This window comes from Convolutriloba macropyga, chromosome 13 (assembly GCF_964194025.1).
Source record: "Convolutriloba macropyga chromosome 13, txConMacr16.3, whole genome shotgun sequence".
NCBI lineage: Eukaryota > Metazoa > Xenacoelomorpha > Acoela > Convolutidae > Convolutriloba > Convolutriloba macropyga.
The window spans coordinates 4,190,162-4,212,988 of NC_134480.1; the positions used below are offsets into that span (position 1 = coordinate 4,190,162).

A 22,827-nucleotide genomic window follows, 5' to 3' on the forward strand; every position below is an offset into this window, starting at 1 on the left:
TGACACTTTATTTAATATCATCAGTTCTTAAAGATTTACATTCCAAGAATGGCTTCCTGAATAGTCCTTAAATAGGTTAAGTACGTTTAACTATAATTATTAGACAGTTCTCTGTTAAAAGTTGGTTTGGCCCAGGAGATATTAGACTGCTTATGACTTCTGTTCTATGTTAACTGAATAACAAGATTTGCGTTAATCGTGGACAATGGATGAATGACTAATTTTGACGAAATTATTCTTGATTTGGGAAATTTTTTAGGTGCAATGATGAGAGATCAGAAGTCTCCCCAGCCAAATGGGCCCTCAACGCAACAGGTGTATGTTCCTGCCCATTGTGTGAACCCGCCTCCTAATCACCAAATGCGAAATGTGAACACCCCTTCAATACAACAACAACAACAGCATCAGACAGCCACCCATATTCATCAGCCGCCCCTCACTGTGAAGTACTTCCAGCAACAACCAACGCCCCATCAGCAACCACAGATGTACGTGACGACCACCCCAGCACCCCCACATCAAGGCCCCCAGCAGCAGCAGATGCAACCCACTGTGGAACCATCTGTGCATCAAGTGGCTACAATGGGCACTTACCAACAACAGTTCTTCCCGGGATCTCAGACCCCGCAACCTCCTATGATCAAACGAATCGTTGGTAGTGGATACCAGCCTACCATTGTGAGAGCGCCTCCTTTAGGCATACAACAGGCTGCCCAGAGGTTTATCAGGACTCCTATTGATCAACAGCAGCAAGGTGTCCCTCAAACAGCCATGTTCACGACATTAGGAGCCCATCCTCAGTTGCACTCTCCGCATCACATAATGAACGGGGCTGCTGCAGCTGCGGCCGCTTTCAACAGGTTCCCTCAAGCACAGAGTACCACTGGAGCAGTTGCCAGGATAGCACAACAGGGTGGTGGTAGTGGGTACCACATATACTCCATGCCGCCCTCTCTCTCACAACACCCCCAGGTTCAAACTATGCACGGTGGCCTGGATGGGAGTCAGCAGGGCCTGCAGTCACCAGGGACCAACTTGATGCGTAGCATGCCCCCTCAAGGTATGCTGGCCAGGTCAGCCAGTGTAGTGCCGCAGGTCTATCACGCAGTACCTGCCAACTCACACTCCCAACAGCCCCCACAACAACAGCAACCGAGTCTAATGCTGTCCCAGAGCACCCCAATGAACAATAGCAGCTCCTCGTCCTTGGGAGGGGGCAAACAGCCTCCGCAAGCTTCCCATGCTACCCCTCACCCAACCCACATCCATCATCAACCGCCGCCTCCGCAACAACTAAATGGTGCTACTACTACAACAATGCAGACAGATGCTCTGATGCAACACGGGGCCGGACCCCCTCCCCACGTTCACCAACAACAACAACAGGCTGTCAATACACAACAACATCATAATGGTCTGGTCACGGCCGGAGTGAGTGCGAACTCTAATAACCATATCACCTGTGCTCCTCTGGCTATGACCAACAATAGTAATACCAGTGGAAACTCCACCTGTGCTACCAACAACAACAACACCACCTTGCCCTGCCAGGACACCCAAGGTCAGTCACTCGACCGACTCCAACCAATGCAGCAAATGTCCACTAACGTTGTCGCCATGCCCGGGGGCTTAAACTCACAGCATCATATGAACAGCAACCACCCAGCCTCTAACAGCAACTCAAATCAACAACCAAACCCTATTCAAATGACGTCAACCAACTCCAAAATGATGATAGCATCGCCATCCCACGCTAGTAGCCAGAACCAGCTGCAACAGCAACACAGCTTTGCTCATAATGTGACGATTAGCAGCAGTAGTACCAATATTGGTGTCAACAATTCGAATGCTGTCTTAGTTAGACCCGCATCCAACCTTATGAATAGCAGCGTCGTCGGAAGTCCAGTTGCTTGCTCTCCTTCTAACATCTCACAGCAATCGAGGACCTCTCACAGCAAAAGTCTTGCCACAACCTCCGCGTCCTCGCCCGCTGCCGCTACGAATCTGTTGAGCAACATGAACTACACCAACAGTGAAATGGCCGTGGACACAAGTACCAATAACAACATCACAAACACTGGGAACAATGCCAGCAGCTCTATCGGGATTAACAACAATAACAACGTCTATTCGAACCAACAGTCGAACAACAGCAGCAACCTGACAAACGATCTCAAGTCTTGCAGCTCCTCGGCATCTATCAGGTCAACATCGTCAGCCGACAGCGAGAAAATGACAGAACAAATGGAAGATCTCAATTCGATTTACGATGACTTTTTCTCGACATTGGCCAGTGACAATGGAGGAATGCCTAGTACTGGCGTTGGCAGTGTGAAAATGGAAGAGGAACGTATGGATACGACGCCTGTTAACCATACCAGCAATCAGCTTACACCTGGCAGCAGGGCAAGTTTCAACGATCTGGAATCTCCAAACACGCCTCAACCTAAATTTATGATCGGTGGTGAGTTCTTAGCTGTTTAATTGTTCTCGAACCAAATTTCTATTTCTCGCAAGTGGTTTTTCACATGCGGCATTTTGTCACTGGTTTTCTGTTTCTTTAATCTGATTTTTCCCCAATTCACTCATAGTCCGTTCTAGGTCTAGTTTTGTGTTTAGTCGATAATTCTTTGAATTGTTCGTCAGGACTTGTCCTGCTATGTTTAATTGCACTCAAACAAAGTTTGTGGCAATTATATTAGTCCTGTCGGTCTTTTTTATGCGATTTTTGGCTTGACCAATTTTTCGTCTGATGCATTTGACTTCTTGTCCTCAAAACCGGGATAAACAGGTAGCGCCCAACGGGCGTTGAGTGATCTTAGAGCCCTTCAGCTCACTAGTATTCAAGTATGTGTGATTCACAGAATCAGTTTTGGAGAGTTATACTTATGGTGCCAAGAGCGCTTCTTAGAGATTGACCCCCCCCCCCCCACTGTTGCCACCCCATCAGCCCCCGCTGCGCTCACTTACGCCCATTCAATTAGGCTACAGCTAGCCCCACTAAAACGTGCCTAGCTACTGACGAAGCCAACCGCTCGCCGATTGTTTTAGAGCAATTCGCCCGACGTTAGCCGGTTCTGTTTTTTTAATTCGCTTTACCATTTGACCACGTTTTCCGTTTTAAATAAGTCACGATATTCTCGCTTGACTTCTGACCTATTTCACTCACTGTTTCAACTGAATGGATTTTAAATTCTCTCACTTATTGAATTACGTAATGTAATGAATACGGTCAAAGTCAAAAGAGCAAAATAAAAAGAAACGGGACAAACATATAAAGCCGGTCATTAAGTCATAATGCATTAGGTTATAAAAGTTCATTAAAGCGATTGCTAGCTGGCATTAGTTTTATGCTTAAAAGCCTTCAGTTTATAAGCTTAATTTATTGTAAATTTAGAATGTAACTGAATATGCAGAATTTACACACCAAATGAGAACACTGAGATTTAGAAAAGTTCTGTCAATTTCTTTGTTTTTTGTTTTCTGTTTCAATCCCAATGTGCGTCAAGCCGGTCAATACCGGATATTTTAGGGCAATTTGCTGGCTATTTTTGTACTTGAAACGGATATTCAGAACGTTCTTAATCGGATATTAGTGGGCGTCTATTATTTTCTCTCAAATTTTGTAACTCTGCTATTTATCGCTTGATCAATTTTTCGTCTAATCGGTTTGACTTTTGGTCCTTTAGAACCAGATAAATACGTAAATCAAGAGAGTATTAAGTCACTGCACTGTTAATTACTCTAGAACGGAATTAAAACAATTACTGTAGATGTGTTGTTCTTTTTAATGCAAAATTTTTGCTTGAACGTTTTGACTTTTCGAGTGATTTTTAACGCCATTGACTTTTTCGTTCTGTGTGATCTAAATTTCCTTCTAATTCACCAGTGTCAGCAGCTGAACTCAAGTGGTGGCAGCTACCCGTCAAAGCCGTCCTCCGTCGGTAGTTCCAGAGCATTTTAAGAGCCAGTAGTGTCTGCGACTTTATCTTTTGTCAAAATTGTGTTTTGCTTCACCAGGTTTCCTGTTTTTTTTAAAACATTTGTTGCGAAATCTTTTTTTAATTGCTCTCAAAAAAAATTTGTTGCAATTATATTAGTTCTGTTGGGCTTTTTTATGCGATTTTTGCTGGACCGATTTTTGGTCTGACCCGTTTGACTTTCCCTCCTCAAAAACGGGATAAAAAAGTATAAACAGGATAAACCAAAGGCCCCCTCACACCGTTGCCTCCACTCCAATCAGTCCCCCCCCCCCCCCCAGCTGCGCTCACCTCAAGCTCCTCAAATGTAGCTAAAGCTATCCTTACTAAACCGCGACTAGCTACTGACGAAGCCAACCGCTCGCCGGTCGTTTGAGAGCAATTCGCCCGACGTCAGTCGGTTATGTTTGACTCATCCAACATCCATTATGGTCTCATTCCGCTCAGAGCGCTTTTGAAGAGCAGACCAGTTTTTGAGCCATGAAGTCCAAAATGATGCAGTCAAGCTCGGCAAATGAAGCAAGAAATGGGAAAAATGAAGTTAGAAATGCAAAGAAACTAAATGCCTAGTTAGATCTTCGATGTTAATACCTTGCTTTAACGCTTCTTTACTGTTTTGCCAATTATAATTGGAATCAGTAATTAATTGCTCTCGAACAAAGTTAGCCGAAATTGTCCTTTGCACATTGGCATAAACAGATAACGCCCGGAGGACAGCAGGGTAGAGCCCTTCGGCTTACTAGACTGTAAGTTACTAGACTTCACTGATACTGTTTTAGAGACATAGATTCATGGTGTGAAGGGCGGCTCTTAGGGCCCCTCTTGAGCTCCACCCATGTCCTCTTCAATTAAGGTAAAGCTAGCCTCACTAAAGCTTAGCTAGCTACTGACGAAGCAAACCGCTCGCCAGCAGTTCCAGAGAAATTCGCCCGACGTTAGTCGGTTTTGTTATTTTTAGTATTTTTTAGTATTTTTAGTTGTTTTTAGTATTTTTCGTCTTTAACTATTTTGTTTCTAGTTCTTTTAGTTTGGGATCTGCAAAGGGTTTGTTGGTTTTTTGAAGTGCAATTTTTGTCTTACCAATTTTATTTTTCCAGTGAGTTTTTTTTTTAAAAAAACTGAAGTTCTTTTCAGCGTGGTCAAAATCGATCTCATCCAGAATTTAAACACCTGCGTGTGTTAATTGGATGATGTTTATTACAGAACGTCACAATGCTTTTTGTTTTCATTTTTTTGCCTTGCCAATAATGCTCTATTTAAGTCAGACAATTTTTTGTTCAGACAATTTTGACCGATCGATATATTCATCGTACAGAGTTTTGAGTGGTATCATTAAAAAGCCCGTCCAGCGTGGAATATGGAATTAAAAACATTTTTTAAATTTCGTTTTCTAACGCGAGTTATCGTGGTTAAAATTTTCGTAAATATTAGACCGATTTGTGAATATCAGACCGATTTTTGTTCACCTTTTCCGGTATTTTTGCCTAAAATTTTGTCAATTTTGGTAAAAATATGTAAAAATTGTTAACAATAATACTGTTGATTAATAGCCGCCCTCATCTTCTCAGCCGGCTATTATAGCGCTCCTATTTTTTTTTTTACTTCGTCGAATAAAAAAATGTTTCGCTTTACCTCATTTTGCCGCCTTTTCAACATTTTGCGTGAAATCTTTTTGACTTCTCTAGGCTAGTTTCTCTCTTCTCTCATTCTGCTAAAAGTGATTTTGAACATCAGTTGCTCAGCAAAGCAATTCAAAATGAGCAGAGTCAGTATAAAAAATCGAAGTCAGAAATAGAAACGGGATAAACCCATAAAGCCCAAGTTTAGATGCCCGCTATTTGAACGTCGGTCCTATAAGTATTAGTAACCTCTCTCTAATGCTTATTGTTATTGATAGTAGCCCCTGTAGCCTCTCTCTAAGAAACAGAAGTATGTTCAACTACGAAATGCCATCAAAATAAATCGGACTTAAAAAAATGTTTTTGTACAAAAATCTTTTTTTTCAATATCTTCTGTTATTTCAATCCCAATCATGATTATTGGAATCAACGGCGGCTATTTTCCGGCAATCTGCCGGGTATGTTTTTATTTTGAGAGTCAAAAAAATTTGCTGACTGTTTTAATTTATTTTTTTTTGGCTAAAATTTTGGTTGAAAATGTCAAAATTGAGCATTTTTCAACAAAAATTGCCCGAAGTAATCTACTTTAGTCCACTTTGATTAGTTTTGCTGAAAGTACACACTCAAAAACATTTAACAAAGCCCTTGTTAATTCGAACAAGAGCCAGTTCTACTTCCACTTCCATTGAGAGTAGTCTGGAATTTTGCCGCTTTTTGCTAACTTTACTCTATGATTATCAAAAACGCAGCAACTATTTTTCGTTTTCTAGAGCGAGTTATCGTGGATCAAATTTTTGTGAATATTAGACAAATTTGCCTTATTTTTATTCACATATTCCGGAATTTTTGCCTAAAATTTCGTCAATTTTGCTAAAATATGCAAAAATCAGTTACAATTGTGCTGTTGGTTTTATTTTAAAAGACAAAAAAGTATTGTTGACTATTTTGAATCAATTTAATTTTTTTGGCTAAAATTTTGGCTACATATTTCAAAATTCAGCCTTTTTCATCAAAAATTGCCCGAAGAAAGCTTCTTTAGTCCACTTTGATTAAATTTACCAAAAGTACACACCCAGAAACAAGTAACACAATCTTATTGAACTTCAAAGAGAGCTAGTGTTACTTCCACATACGTTGAGAGGAGTCTGGAATTGAATTTTTGCCGTTTTTTGCTAACTTTACTCTATGATTATCGAAAACGCAGTTTTTATCTTTGATCTTTTAACTAACAAAGTATCTAGATCTATAACATCGAAACAAATGAGTGTTCTTAATGGACGAACAGCAATAGCAAAGCTGGTTTTGGTCCAATCTTGCACTGTTACCATCCAAAAATAATTCGGATTGTAGTGCGTCGGTCTTTTTATTTTAAAAGAAAAATTCATTCTTTTCTTAAAGAACAGAACATTTCAAATAAAAGCTCACTGTTGATAGGTCGAGATGGTTTTTGAAGGAGTTGCAAATTAATTATCTGGTCTGGTTGCCCAAACAATTATGGTAGTTTTGACTTTTAAAAATGTTTGATTGTTAAATAAACAACGGCTTGAAGAAAATCGACCCAATTTTTCTCTATATTTGCTCAACTTGTAGATTAATGTCGGCAAAGAATTAAGGCTTCTTCTCGCTAATTATACTGAATTAAAATTGAATCTTTGCGGCATTAAGCTTTAAGTTATGGTTTTCTGGCTTTAATTCTACTAGATTTCACTTTTTTAGGCGTTGGCCCATTGTTCACGGTTTTGTCTCGTTCTATCACATTAACTCATTAATGACAGTTCACATTGTGTATTAATGGCGTTCAAAATAAGGAACAATAGAACAAATTAGAGTCTTTAGAGGCATAGATTTTGGTTTTAACGGATTCAAATCCCGAAGAATTTTTTTTCATTTGTCTACTTTTTCACTTTGTTTTTGGTCGTAGGAAATTTCCTGGATAATGACGGCTCTCATTGGTTTTTAATGGAGTATTAAATGAGCCTATATTCTGATTTGAAATGATAGCTGATGGCTTTCATGACTAAAACAATTGTTTTCTAAAACAATTGTTTTCAAAAATAAAAAAAAAATCAGTTCTTCGCATTTTTTACTCTTTTGTCTATTGGTTACCTAGTCTCGTCGATTACAGGTCACATTTGACAATATTTTTTCAAAGGAAGGTGCAAGTGTACAAAATTTAATGATTTGAAAGAATTCGTTTTGAATATACTGGCTTCGACACCGGTTTTCACAAAAAAAGTAAACTAATTTTTGATTTTTCTCTATATTTGACGTTCTTTTTGTAGACGAAAGGCATATTCTGAATAAAGGATTTCTCAAGTGCTTCCTCTGGACGAATAAACGTACCTATTTTTTAGTTTCATTTTGTGGCTAATGTCTTTCATTGTTTTAGAAAAATACAAAAGGAGTTCTTAATTTTTCCTCTTTTTCTATTTGTCTACTTTTTTACCTAGTCGCATTAATGAGAGGTCACATATCACATTTTCGGGTTTATTGAAGAAGGCCCAATCAAACAGTTTTTGAGGGTCGAATATGGCTTTACGGCTTCGACAGCTTTTTCTCGCAAGTTTTGATTGAATTTTTTTTTGTTGTCTCTATTTGTTCTTTTTGTAACCGCATTAAAAATTGAATAGTGACAGGCCTCAATGCCCTCGTATCGAGGCATACTTGATTGTATAATTTTTGGATGTTTTCAGTTGATATCTAATGGTTTTCATTACTTTTGAAATTAATTCTTTTTAAAAAATTTGAGCGAATTTTTTTTAACTTTGCTGATTTTGTTCTTTTGTCTAATTGTTACCGAGCCTTATCATGGACTGTTTCCATATCTGTTCAAATTAGTGCAAGTTATTTTGTTTAGTGTCAGTTTTATCTGACGTTATTTTGACTTTGTTATTAAGTTTTTTTTAAATGGACATAAAGTTGTGTTTTGGATGTAATAATTGTTTGTTGTTTGATGTTGTATTTCGTCTATCCTCGCTTTCTTTTTAATGGCAGAAGGCATCAGTCTAATGCGGCGTTTTTTACTCCATCGGATTGTTTGCGTTGGAGGCGATCTTCTTGTCCATACACAATTTTTTTTGAAAAATTCTTTAGTTTTTGGGTTGTTTTAGCTGTTCCTCATTTGATAGACAATTATGCCAAAAATGTGATGAGCGGGGTCGGAACTTTATGTGCGAACGCACACTTCCAAGCCTCCTTGTTTAAGCTATAGTCATTTATTATCGGATTTGACTTGCAATTTTGACAAAATTCGTATTTGGTTTCAGGTCAATCACGTGGAAGTCCATTTGGTGGAGGAGGTGGAGGTGGAAGTGGAAACAATCAGACTCTGTTTCCTACCAGCTTGAGTGTCTCCAATCCAGCTCAAAATGTGAGTCGTGTTTGGTTTCTGGCTCTTTCCCATCATAAGCATCAGTTTAATGACACTAGAATGTATAACCCTTTTCAGTTTTTAATTGCCCTCGAACGAAGTTTGAAGAAATTGTAACCGTGTTGGTCTTGTTAGTGAAAATTTTTGACTTTTCGAGTGATATGATTTTTTTTCGTTTGGCGTGATCTAAATTTTTCTCTTATTTACAATCTTAAGCAGCTGAACTCAAGTGGCGACAGTTCACTACTTAAAGTCAAATGAAGAGTGCGCCAATATTGGTCTAATTTTTTACTTTATTTGTGGTTATAAAGGTATACCCCCCCCCCCGACTGAAGCAGGCTGTAATAGATTCAAGCTCCCACTATCCATTGAGAGCAATTCTTCTGACGTTAGTCGTTTATGATTGGTATTGGTGAGCTTCAATTTTTAAATGCTTTTGGCTTGTAGGCAATTTTCTGAACCTTTGATTAAAAAAAAGTTGCGCGTTCGTGGACTTCGGCCGGCTATGTTCAATATTTTAACTTAAATAGAGTGACGAACTTAATCCATCTATCTGTAATTTAGAGCTTGAAAACCAGCAACGTGTCGCAAGTGGGTGATGGGAACCTTCTGAAGAAACTGCTGAGTTCTGGAGGTGCTGTCCAAAATACAACAGGGGGAAGCATCGTCATCAACAGCAGCTGCAGCAGTAGTAATAATAGTAATATTAATAGTAGTAGCTTACCCTCGTCTACCTCAATCGCATCATCTCTCAACCACCCGGCGCCACCTGGACAAATGTTTACAGTGCAAACTGCAGCCCCAATCTCAACCAACAACATCATTTCATGAGGATCGAATGAGAAAAACAGCAATAGCATGAACTGAAGTGATCGTTGGTTGATTAGAACTTAATTGAATTTATCTGCGGATTTAACGTCGCCTGATGGCGAAGGCACCCTTTTTTTCGCAAGAAACATCGTTTCTTAAGGGTCTGCGATATCCTAAGTTTGGGAGGACCGAAATCGTCAACAATTTTTCGGATATTAAGGAATCCAGCAAATTATTAGGCTAGCCCCCATCTTGCGATTATTATCATCAATTTAGACCAGCGAGGATGAAAATGTGAACAATTGAGGAGACAATAATCTCTGATGGTTAATCAATTAATATTTGTGAATATCTGCGAACTCGATTGAGGAATTTAAACGTCCGTGTTGTGGTGACGAAATCAGAGATTGAGAACAAGTCTTTAGTTGTAAAAGATCAGAGCGTCTACATTCATTTGATGGCAAAATTCTAATTAAACCACTGCCGTTCTATTGCCGGAAGTCGATTGAGACGCTGCTCAACTTCGAACATCTTTGCTCGAATCCTCTTTCAAACATGCAGAATTCGAACACCGATCCTATTTTGACTACTGCTATGAACAAAATTAGCGTGACAAAACCAACCGCTTATCAGATACGAACTAACCTCGATCAAGGTCTGAAACAGGAGACAAGCTAACGAGCCCGAGACGGAAGCGAATTGGAACGAAGAGATGTAGGATCTCAGTTTTGATCTAAGTTACGTTTGTGAGGAACAAATTGCCGAAATTAGCTTTAAAGCGAAATCTCATCACAATTTGCCCAAACTGTTTTTTTTATAATCTATCGGAGGGTTGCGTTTCAAGGATCATTGCTAGTGAGAGAGGAAGATAGAGAGATCGATCGATGAATTTATCAGTTCTGATGAAACATGAACTAAACTAATGAAACTCGATATCATTCAATTTGTGGTTTAGTTAGAAAGAAGTTGTCGTGAGTTATACACAATGAAACACAAACTTAAAAACAAACAAAACTTACTCTTAGTTACCTTCAAAAAAACAAACATATTTTCAGAGAGTAATAGTTGCTGAATGCACTACAGCTTGGAGACAAAAATACGTAGTTTATTTTTACTATTTTGTCAATTAGTCATTCTAATGCTTCAATTTATGTTTTTCATGTCAAAATTTGAAAAAATACTCGCAAAAGGCATTAAAAGTTTATTTATTATATTGCTATTAATCTAAACAAATTGCTCTAGTGTTAGTTTGTCCGTATTTCTGTTCGAATAATAACGCCCCTTGTTGGTCTTTGAAAGCCAGTCTAATTGGTTTGTTTATGTGGCGATTTGAATTTTAAACTATTTCAAAATTGAATCAACAACCCCCCAATTTGTGCTAAATTTCGATGCTTGTAGTTATCATTCATAACTATTATCAAATAAATGTGATGAAAATATTGTTCACGTCTGTAATAACCGCCTCTAATCAATCAACTCGTTGAATAATATGCTAGGCTGAGCCTTCAATTTGATTCTTGTTTGTTTCTCCAATCATAAAACAGTCAATTTTTACTCAAATTCAGAAAATTTCTCACCATTCAACCTCACGTTTTGCAGGTCTATTTTTTTAAAACTTAGTTGAGTTAGTTTTTGAAAAAAAATCGGAGAAAAAATCGAAAAGCAACAGAATGTGAGTAGAAAAGCGATAGAATGTGAGTGAAAGCCTGAATTTGAAAAAAAATGTTCGTTTGATGTTTAACTGCGACCCGCAATTTGAATTGACGACAAATAATGAAAACGAGAGCAGTATTTTGATGAGAGCTTCTGTGAAGTTTGAGCTGTTTTTCATGATCGGTTTCCTTCCTTATGTGACTAAATTGCTTAGTTTCGGTCGTTCCAAAGTTGTTGATTTCAGAGCAGAACTTAGTTTCTGTCTTTCTGGTGCTGATATTTCTCTTGAGTCGCATTGAAGAAGTCGATTATTATCTCTTGTTGAGTTTGAAATTCGGTGCTGCATTTTAATGCATACTTGTAGTACGTTAAAATATGGAAAAGTTGAATAATAATAATAGCAATGATAATAATAATGAAGTTGTGAGAATTTAGTGGTAATAAACAAACAAACAAACAAACATGACTGTTATCCCAAATCTTCCTTCATTCTGTTCTGTTTCTGTTTGATTTAAGCTGCTGCTGTCTTTAATTGTGGGTTAATTGATGAGTAGTTAATTAATTGGCCAGTAAATTAATTAATTAATTAATTCATAAATTGACTAATACTGACAAACAAATAGACTGCACTGGTCATGGATCGATTCAATTGATATTGTCGCTTTTGTCAACATAAACAACAACAAATATCTAAACTTGTTGTTGTGAATTGTCTCCTACTCCTTTCCCGTCGTTCTTTTTCTCTCTTCTTTCTTTCTCTTCTCTTGTATAGCTTATACTTCTTATACTTGATGTTGACGTAACTTGTTCATGTTGCTATCTTCTCTAGAATATCGAGTCGCACTCATGTCCTAAATATATTAATATATTCATTTTTGGCCTTAATCTATTTTTATATGTACAATTTACTATTGATTCGTCTTTTCTTTTCTCTCTCAAACGTTCTCAATTAAACGCCGGATCGTTTCCGTTTGTACCCCCCCCCCCCCCGCTTTGTGAGTGCATAATTGTGCATAAACAAAAAAATTACAAGTTTGACAATTCTGAAAGGTTGTGAAAGACAACTTCTTGCTACGTATATAGATTGTCTGGCATTTTAACTTCCGGCACTAAAAATACTTTATATCTTGAACATGCATGTTTTAATGCCAATTAATTGTTTGATTGAAACCAGGGATCTATTCTGTCCCACCCCCCCCCCCCCCCCCCCCACCACCACCAGCTTAGTAAGCATTAATCCTTTATGACCCCCGGGCGCACGTGCTATTTTCTTACATAGTAACGTGCTATATAACAACATATAATTTGTAACTGGGGGGTCATAAAAAACACGGGGCCGTAACAGAATAGATCATCCTTTCCGTTTGTGCCCCCCCCCCCCCGCTTAGTGAGTGCATAATATTTGCACCACCCAGACGCACATGCCGTATTTTTACAGTGATTTACTGTGTAATGACATGTGCGGAAAAGAACCTAAACTCCCTGGAGAAGGGCGTCATGATAGTTGTTCGTAGCAATTATGTTAGACCTGCTGGTCTTTTTTTGTGCAGTTTTTTGTACTGCCAACTTCTCGTCTGATCGCTTAGACAATTTGACTTTTAATCCTCAAAAACGAGATAAACAGGTAAAGCCCGGAGGGCAAATAGTTCTCTTAGAGCCTTACGGCTCGATAGATCCTAAGTGCCTAAGTTTACGTTTCACAGAAAATCAAAAAAAAGAACAGATTCATAACCTGAAGAGCGGTTCTTAGAGTTGATGCCTCCCTTTCACCCAGCACTTCATCCCTCCACCACCCATACTCCACCTGATTCCACCCGTAACACACACTCGCACCCAACTGCGGTCAAAACCCCCCTCAATTAAGCTGAAGCTAGCTGCCCCCGAAACTAACAGCTCGCCAGTCGTTTGAAAGCAATTCGACCGACGTGTGTCGGTTGTTTGTTGTATTTGGTTCACCAAATCGATACAGTTTTTTTTAATTGCTCTGAAAATAAATTTGGCAATTATAGTAGTCCTTGTGGTATTTTTTATGCAATTTTTTGGATGACCGATTTTTAGTCTGACTAACTTTTCGTCCTGAAAGACAGGCTAAACAGGTAAAGGACGGAGGGCATTGAGCTCACGACAATTCTGCTCTTCTCCACCTCCGCTCACCCCCATCCCAACAATGCTCAACCTCCGCCCTAATGCTAGAATCCGGAAGCCCCAGCTGGCTAATTTCTACGCCGAGTGCTTGCTGGTTGTTTGAGAGCAATTCGCCTGACTTTAGTCGATTGTTTAAAATTTTTGGAAAACGATCTCACCAGGACAAAAATGATAAAAACCTTCTCAAGTTGCAAAAGCCGGAAATTTGTCTGATTATGCAGCGCATTCGCGAAACTGGTCGAAAGAATCAACAAATTTAAAGGATCAAATCAACGTGATAAAGGGACATGCATTTTTCTAAATTTAGTTTCATAATAAGACCATTTTCTTTCCAGTTTTTGCCTTGTGGTCACAAGTTTTATCCTATAAAAGCCATTTGCTAATTTTCAACTAGTTGTCGCAATATGCAATTTTCAGTTTCTGCCCTGAGATTAAGCGCGTTTCCACACTTCTTACGAGCAGGTCCTTTTTTATACAGAAGTGTTTTCATTTTTGCTCTATGATAAAAACTTCGCTCAATAGTTAGAGCTTTTGAAGTTTTTCTTTTGAGAATTAACTTAAAAAGTTCGAGATTTATCATAAATATGGTCAACACAAAAAATCGGCATTTCGAAAAATCAAATAGCAGCATTAAATTTAATTCCTTAACACATGCTTTGGACTTTGTTGCGCTTTTCTTGTTCGAGCCTTTTTGGGCACGTAGAAACAAGTCTTCGGGTTTGAGGAATGAACTTAATAAGTGGGTTTTCTGGAAAGCTTCAACAAATGAAATTGTCCATACTTATTCAGGTACGCACCCAAAGAGGAGCGAAAAAAATTTTCAAATGCCTCTGAAAAATTCTCGTTTCCTATGTTGAGATTAAAATTACTAATCAGACAAGCCGAGACCTACATGGCGCAAGAGCAGCATTACTGCAGAACCACTAATTACAACTATTGAGAAATTTTGGCATGGCAGCATGTCAAAAGCAAAAGATTCTTCTAATTGGTAGCTTCAACCGTTCGCTTCAGAGTTTTCATAAATGAAGTTGAACTACCTAACGCTTTCACTACAAATGTCCTGTGCGTTGTACGTTGCTGAGAATAGTTTGCTCAGTTACCGTAAACATTTTGCCCTCGATGCGCTAATTGTGTATCCCAACCCCTGAACCGTATTTTGGATAATAATTGCTGAGAAGAAGTCATTGTAATAAGAACCGCAGCAAAACGGCCTGACTGTCAACGATGGCAGCAGAAAATTGTCACCCAGCCGGGAATGACTATAAGCAATGAGATTTCTTCATTTTGCCACTACTGGAGCTAAGTCAGAGGTTCAATAAAATTCTATGAAATACAGTTGTGTTTGTAGTGGTGTCTCCCCTTCTGTGACATACGTCACCAAATGCATCTAAAGTGGAAATACAAGGTGGAAATCTAATCTCAGAGTCAATAAGTTTTTTCAAATATGTTTTTACGCTTAGTTCCACGACTCTATTCTAACCTATTTCCCTGCTGTCCCGCTTTCTTTCAAGTTCTAGTTTTTTGAGATTGAAGTACGCCTGGATTTTTTTCTGGATAAATATCACAAACAAAAAGGAAATAGAGTTCTCGTAGAGAGCTGCAGATACTGGATCCTTTCTGGATGTTTGACTCGCGTTTTTGAAGAGCGATCGATTGTGAGCAGCTTTGTGTTGGTCCTCAGATCGTCTGAACCGTAGAGTTGAGAGGCAAAATAACGTGCAATTCTGCTTCCCTATTGATCGGGAAAAAATGTTCCACGAATTTGACCCAAAGTCACGCTTTAGCAGCTGTCACATAGTTTTATTGGATTAGTTGATTGAATTATCGGTGTATTAGTACGGTGAGAGTAAACATCTTTTCGTACCTCGATGAACAATACCCAATGTACATTGTGGGTCATCTATGTTGATCAGTTTTGCGAGTATTTTTGATGATTTTTTTTGAATCCTTCTCTATAAGAAGGCAGCCAATGTATTCCTCGTCCAATTCTCACATACAAGTTTTCTAAAAAAGATTTTCAGTGCCATCATTGAGTAGGATTTGCAACTTTTTGCTAAGTTGTTTTTCTAATTCAGCGACCAAGCCGTTATCTAAGAACCAAATGTGTATATTCGGAATTTAGCTCTGGAATTTTTATAATAGATTATCACAACGTTAAAGAGAACAGCGATAGAATCAATGGATAGTTTTATTGAACAAATTCCTTCTCGCGGTGGCGTTGTTTGAGAATTGGTGTATATACTGGCAATAACCAAATTTGTAAAATCTATGCCTGGATATTTTCGTTGACAGCTGACAATAATTGAGAACGCTTGACCGAAAGAAATGGATTCTGAAAGTCACTCTCAAGAATTCTCAAGGACTTGCAGGAAGTTACTAGTAGTGAAAAATGGGGTGGTCTACCGCACAGATATAGGATCCCTCCCTACCCAGTCTCGAACTTACTCCAAAATCACTCTATCTAACACCTAGAAAGCTGCCTACTCCCTTGAGCTACAAAACCCAAATACTGCTAACATTGTATCACTATTTACGGTTATTGGATTTTGTTATGTTTAATACATGGTAACACAACTTGCGGTTGTTGGATTAATGCACAAATTCAGAAATTTTAAACGCGTTTAGCTACACAACATCAAATTAGCTTTAAAACAATTCAAAATACCGCAAATTCTAAGGCAACTTGGCCCAGATGGTACGTCATTATGACCAACTGGGCTAAGTTGCCTTCTTGTAACCAAAATTACTTTTTATCATGATTGAACAAACAATGCTATCACAATTTTGGAATTTTATCTGAGTTCGAATAAATAAGCCACCCTATAAATACTAAGCTCCAAAACTTACAATCACTCAATTTCAGCAGTTACCATGAATAGCTGTCCAGAAAATTCAGATAATTTTCGATTCATAGTCTACAGTGCTCAAGTCCTCATTCCCTCTCAGTTTCCTTTCGATTCAAACAGCAAGAGACGCAAGACCGAACAACGAGAGGCCAGTCAGACAACCCAAGTTCAGCCAAAAGGCCTTGCACACTGGATTGACCAGTTCACAGAATGGCAATTTGCTGTTGTTAACCATGAGCCAGAAAAGACTCAACAGCATTTCAGATGGTGCGACGACATCTCATTTGAGCACCAACACATTCTGGTCTATACAAACGATAATCCAAAACATATGGAGAAGATTATCAAATCCTATATTCGCCATGAAAGCAAAATCCTCTTTGAGATCAAGGCAAGAATTTTTGCACCATCAAGCGCGTTTCAGACGTTCAATCAGCAATTCTTGCGTCTCAACATATCAGACATTACAAGACGGGGAGACATCTTCGAGCAATTCACAAGAAACGCTGATACCGTAAGGGACATTTCACTCTAAAGATGTAGCGCAATGGAGACAGTGTGGGAAATTGAACGATCTTGCCCAAATCGGCGATTAGAGCCAGCAGGCATGACGGATTATCAGAGAAGAATTCTGACGAAAATTGAAAGCCTTGAGAGTACCGATTCTCCGTTCAAGAACGCTTTAGAAGACTACATTGATATATTGGCGACTGGTTGGGGATCAATTTACAGATCGGATCACTCGGTCTACTTGGAAGTTCAATGTGGAATGAATAATGCGCAGTGTACTTGCTGGGAATGTTGGGACGCTCCTTTAGAGGAGGACTGGGAGAACAAGGCGCGCAAAGAAGAGGTGGAAAATTCCGATGAATCATCTAAACAAACAAAGAAAATTTGATAAAAAAAACTGTAACTATGAACACCATTTTCTTTATATACACTCTGTAAATCAGTTGGTTGGGATATTTGAATGATAAACATTCCTGATATTAATAAAGTATTGAACAACTTTGAAATTGTTTCCAAGCATTTTCCTAGGAACGAAACAACAAAGAATGCCTTTTTGGCAGTTTGTATGTTCATTGAACCAAATTCTGATCTCCAGGTCATCAACAAACTGGCCCCACATGGTGGATTGATAGGACCTGGTGATAGCAGACTTCATAAATATCTCAAGCATTTGAAAATTTTGAGAACGCATGCTGCATTTCATGATGCCTTTGGGTTCTTGAAAGAACAATACGCAACAGGGCCCGGCTATGTATACATTGTTTCAAACATTCCTAGCCATTTTCTGTGCGGGCACGTTACCGGTGTTCTGTTTTGGACAATATTCAAACTAGTTTTTCGGTCCTATTTTGATGCGTTGCCATTTTAGATGACTAGCAATAACTTAGATAACTTTACACTGCATATTTCAAAGCTCGCAGCTTTGCAATTTTTAAACAAAAATCAGAATGAAGAAATTATTTTGCGGAAACTGTGTTGGAAAAAGGTGGGTCAGAGATGTGTTCCCGTTCAAACCGAAATTGATCTTACTCGAGATGAAATTGAACTGCTAATTGAGACAGCTAAACTGTTGGAATACTTTGTCGCTATATCACAGCAATCGAATAAGACGCCAACACCTGAGCCACCGCCTAGGAGTACACTATAGTCATGGCCGACTCACCGGGTTGTCAGTTGGATTTTGCCAGTAAGATTATTTTTGATGATAACAATGAGGTGCGCCCACCGCGGAAACTTTGTGGAAACATTGAAAGATCTTTGGTATTTTACAGTATTCACATCTTTCTTTTGATTGGAGCGATTGCAACGAGCCTTTGCTTTCTGTTCATCAATAATTTCTCAACCGAAAGACCAGAAATTTGGTCGCTTTTAGCATTTAGTATTGGCGCTTTTATTCCCACACCCAAATGAATAAAGTTATTGTAACGGAACCTTATTTGATGATGGTGGTCGTCGGACCCAGTGGATCAGGAAAAACACGCCTGGTTGCAGATATCCTCATCAAACAAGAACGTTTATTTTCTCCCAGCTTTGACAAAGTGACATATGTATATCAGCACTGGCAAAAAGTTTATAAAGAGCGTGCAATATTCTTGACACAAAAATAAGTTTCATTCATGGACCTGATTGGAGCAAAATCAACTCTACTCATGAGAAAAAACATCAACTAGTGGTTTTCGACGATGTGTACAATGAAGCCAGCGAACAAGAAGAATTTTTAAACCTAGTTATTTCTGGTCGCCATCAAAACAGACACGCAATTTTATTGAAGCATAATTTGTATCAAAAAAGTAAAAACTCAAAAACAATCGATCTTAATGTTACGCATATGCTTTTGCTGAAAAACCCCAGAGATATTATACAAATTGATGTTCTTGGCCGTCAATTGGGCAGCCGTAATCTTTTATTGTCAGCGTATAAAACTGCAACCAAGGAACCATTTGGACATTTGTTGATTGACCTGGATCCTCGATGCTGTGAGCAGCTACGGTTATATTCAAACTTGACGGACAATTTTACAATATTTTACAGTTCACAAACCTTAGATAATAAAATTCAACTCGATGAATCGTTCACATCATCTGACTACTATCAAACTGCTTATGGGCTTCAAACCTGTATTGAAGCGTTTCGCAATTCTCCATCTTCATAATGAGTTTATAAAGTTTCTACTGGACTGTATTTATAACATTGTTCATGGGAATGTCTCATTAGCTCAAACTACTTTAAATGAGAGCAAATTTAAAAAATTAAAAAGATTTTAACATTTGTTTGCAATAAGAAACTGAAGTTCAGTCAGAAACAAAAACTTCTCGCAACCAATCAGGGATTGCAGCTAATTAAAATAATTTATGAGCCCGTTCAAAATCATTTTAAAGATGAGCAAGCAAACTAAAGTAGAAGCAAAAAAGTTTTTACTTATTTCATTACAAACCTATAACGAGCTGTTGAACAGAAACAAAACAGTACAAGATAGCCAGACCTCAACCTCCACCACTAAAGAATACTTACTTTCTCACAGCAACAAAAACAACGAAACAGACGTTGCAGCTCAATTGAGTGTTGCAGCCACCCTCAATCAAGTACCTAAGCCTGGTGGGTCAAACCAAGAAACAGATGAAATGATAGCTAGGGAACATCAGCAAAATAATTTGAGTTCGGACGAAGCAAACGAAATAGTAGAACAATTATTTTCAACTGGACTGTCAAGTGGGAAAATTGAAAAATCAAAAGCAATAATCAAATTGTTGCAGAAATCAGAAACAATAGCAATTGACAAGCGAACAGGAAAATTACAAAACAAATCCGGAGGACCTCCATCAGACAGCAATTTATTTCAACTGTTGATGAACATTCAGCATCCCACAAAAAAATTTTCACCTGCAGACCTTGAATTGATTAGAGCATTGAAAATTGCTCAACACTTAATTGCAAATACAAACGCCAAGGCAGTCAGCCCTAAACTTACGAGAGATTCGAACACCACATGGCTTTCCATGTTTTCTCCCAGATACTGAACATCTCAACACTACACCTTCTTATTGAATTGCTCCTAATACTTGCCGGAGTGGAGACAAACCCGGGACAAGCCAGGAAACTTAAATGTGGAAGCTGCAAGAAACTTTTGGGGAAAAGTACAAAAAAACGACCGCTTTTCTACTGCACAATATGCGGTTGGGTGCATTACCAGTGCTCTGGCTTACAAAATGTAAATGACTACAACAGCAGAACTTTTACTTGCACAAAATGCAGAAATGAAAGGGTAATCTCATCAGCAATCACCCATAGCCGTGGCCTACATACTGCACAAAAATTCTATATCAACTCAAACTACCCCTCAGCCTACGGCAGTGTCAATAGATTGATAAAAGAAACCGGACTAAAGCGGAAAACTGTAGAGACCTATCTGAAAACAAACTCAACATACACCAAGTTCAAGCAAAATAGGCACCGTTTTCCCCGACTGAAGGTGCAATCATACCGCTTGAATGAAATTTGGTCCCTTGATCTCGCAGATATGCAATCACTATCTGCCGACAACCGAAACACCAGATATTTACTAGTCGCTGTGGACACATTAAGTCGTTTCCTGCGTGTTCAACCAATGAAAAACAAATACGCCACCACAACTAGGAGAGCTTTTGCAACGATGACAACAAAAATCAGACCAGAGAAAATGTGAACTGACGATGGGAAAGAATTTTTAGGCTCTTTCAAACAGTTTTGCGAACAGAAAAAAAAATTCCCTACCAAATAAGAAACGAAAAGAAAAACGCTTTTGCAGAACGAAACATCCGATCAATCAAGTCTCTGATTTACAAGTACTTGAATGAAAACCATACAAGCAGCTACATAGATAACCTACAAAACGTTGTCAATGTAATCAACTCGCATGTAAACAGAGTGACTGGTCTCGCTCCGAAAAAAGTGACCAAGCAACATACAAGCTTCTTGGTATCCCTCACATTGAACCAGAAGATCCAAAAACCAAAATTTTCAGTTGGTGAAACGGTTCGGATAAAGAGAAATATTAAAACCTTTCATCGTGGTTATCAGATACAATTCAGTCACGAGATATTTCGAATAGATAAGGTCCTCACACTCAACCCTCCAACATACCGTGTAGTTTCCCATGAAACAAGTGAAGCGATAGACGGCAGATTTTACGAAGCTGAACTAACAAAATATTCCGAAATTTAATATGACATCATTAGACAGCCTTAGAAGTTTCACAATAAATTTAATTTCAAACTCGTCCACAAACACTTACCCCGGCAACACATTGGCATCTTTTACCAACTTGTTGCCAAAAACAATTGATCTCAACAAAAAATTTGGCCGCTGGCAAGTGGCATTGCTCGAAATTTCATGGCCCGCTAAATTTCAAAACGTTACACAAGGATTACTAGAAACTAATCATGGGGAATCAGAGTCCTCTGAAAAGATAACGATGATCATGACGATGATGGCGATAAGGTAATAGAGCCAACAAGTGCTGACGAGCTCTACGTTGACATAGGCCGTCGTCGGCGTCGACCTACAGGTGCGACGGAAAGTCCTGCAAAGATTTCCAACTCGAGATGCACAATTGACACCGGCTACTACCCATCGATTGATTATTTGATGAGCAAAATTTTTGCTAAGAGTTTTCGATCAAGACACGCAATTGATTGGCCTTACAATTGGTGTATATCAAGTCACAGTCAAAAGCTAAAAATATTGCCACGAGGTCACCAAAAAGATGATTTCCAGTCTACAGAAAACGAGGAGGACGGTTTTCTGACAGCCGCCAGCTCAAGTGAAGATGAAGGCCAACAGACATGGAACGGAACAAAACCCTTTGAAACACCATCCAGTATAGAACTCATTTCCAGTGACCTTCAAAATTTTCTTGGTACAGACATTCTTAAAGTTGGCGTCAACCCAAAATTTCCAGTTGACATTTCAGGTGGGCGCCATACAATGTTTGTCTATTGTGACCTCATACAGGATGAAATATTGGGCAACACTTTCACATCACTTCTTAGATCAATTGCGATCAACAGTACATCAAATAGGAAACTAGACGAGGTAGCAACTATTTGTCACCAATCCTTCTCAAACCTGCAGTGGAAAGATGTAGTCAAGTCATCTTTTCAATCAATAACCATAACTATTCGCGATGAAACAGGCCAACTTATGCCTTTTCTATCAATAGGTCGCAGCTGGCTGACTCTGAAATTCCAACTTTTGCCCCAATAAAAATCATTTATCCCATTACGAACACAAAAAGCAGTCGCTCATGGACGCACATTACGACGCTCAAATTTCAAGAAATCACGACAATTTTGTTACCCATGTAGGCCCTGCCAGACAATTTGGTTCAGGTGCCGCTGGTCTTGGTGCTCTAGCTGTGCGTATTGGCCGTTGCACATTACCTCTTTTGAAAAAATACGCATTGCCGATTGCCAAGAAGGTTGGACGGAATCTTGTCAGTGCAGCAATTCTAGAAATTGGTCAGATGATAGCCGGAAAAAAGAAGCTAAAAGCTGTTGCGAAAGATTCGATCAAAAAATCAGTTTCAAAAACAATCTCGGACTCCTTGAAGCCGTCCCGCTCGCGTGCAGCGCCGAAAGGACCGCGCTCCACGCACGCATCGGGCGCCCGGGCCGGCGTCGCCGCGCCGTCCGTACGCCCCAGGGAATCCTTATCAGCAAATACACGAGAGATAAGAAAGACAACCTCTCGCAAGCGGACTGCAAAAAAGATCAACGGCAGCACTTTTCAAAATTCAAAAGCCAAACGCAGTCGAACTGATATTTTGTCAAACGTAAAGTACTAAATGACCGAGTTTACGACCTTAGCAGCAGATATTGCCAACCCTGTAACACATACAGCGCTAGATTTTTTCGAAA

General features: G+C 38.9%; 2 protein-coding genes across 3 annotated transcripts in view; both read left to right on the plus strand.

Annotated features, from left to right (window-relative positions):
- The window catches only part of LOC142351993 (uncharacterized), a 119,010-nt gene extending 106,657 nt beyond the window's left edge, over positions 1-12,353 (plus strand). For both annotated transcript variants that reach the window (XM_075404290.1, XM_075404291.1), the window contains exons 10-12: positions 260-2,464; positions 8,866-8,969; positions 9,534-12,353. In XM_075404290.1, coding sequence (XP_075260405.1) covers positions 260-2,464; positions 8,866-8,969; positions 9,534-9,800 — 2,576 coding nt within the window. In that variant the 3' untranslated portion in view covers positions 9,801-12,353. The remainder of the gene's footprint in view (positions 1-259; positions 2,465-8,865; positions 8,970-9,533) is intronic.
- The window catches only part of LOC142352268 (cleavage and polyadenylation specificity factor subunit 4-like), a 441,589-nt gene that overhangs the window by 245,403 nt on the left and 173,359 nt on the right, over positions 1-22,827 (plus strand). The gene's annotated exons all lie outside the window — the stretch shown is intronic.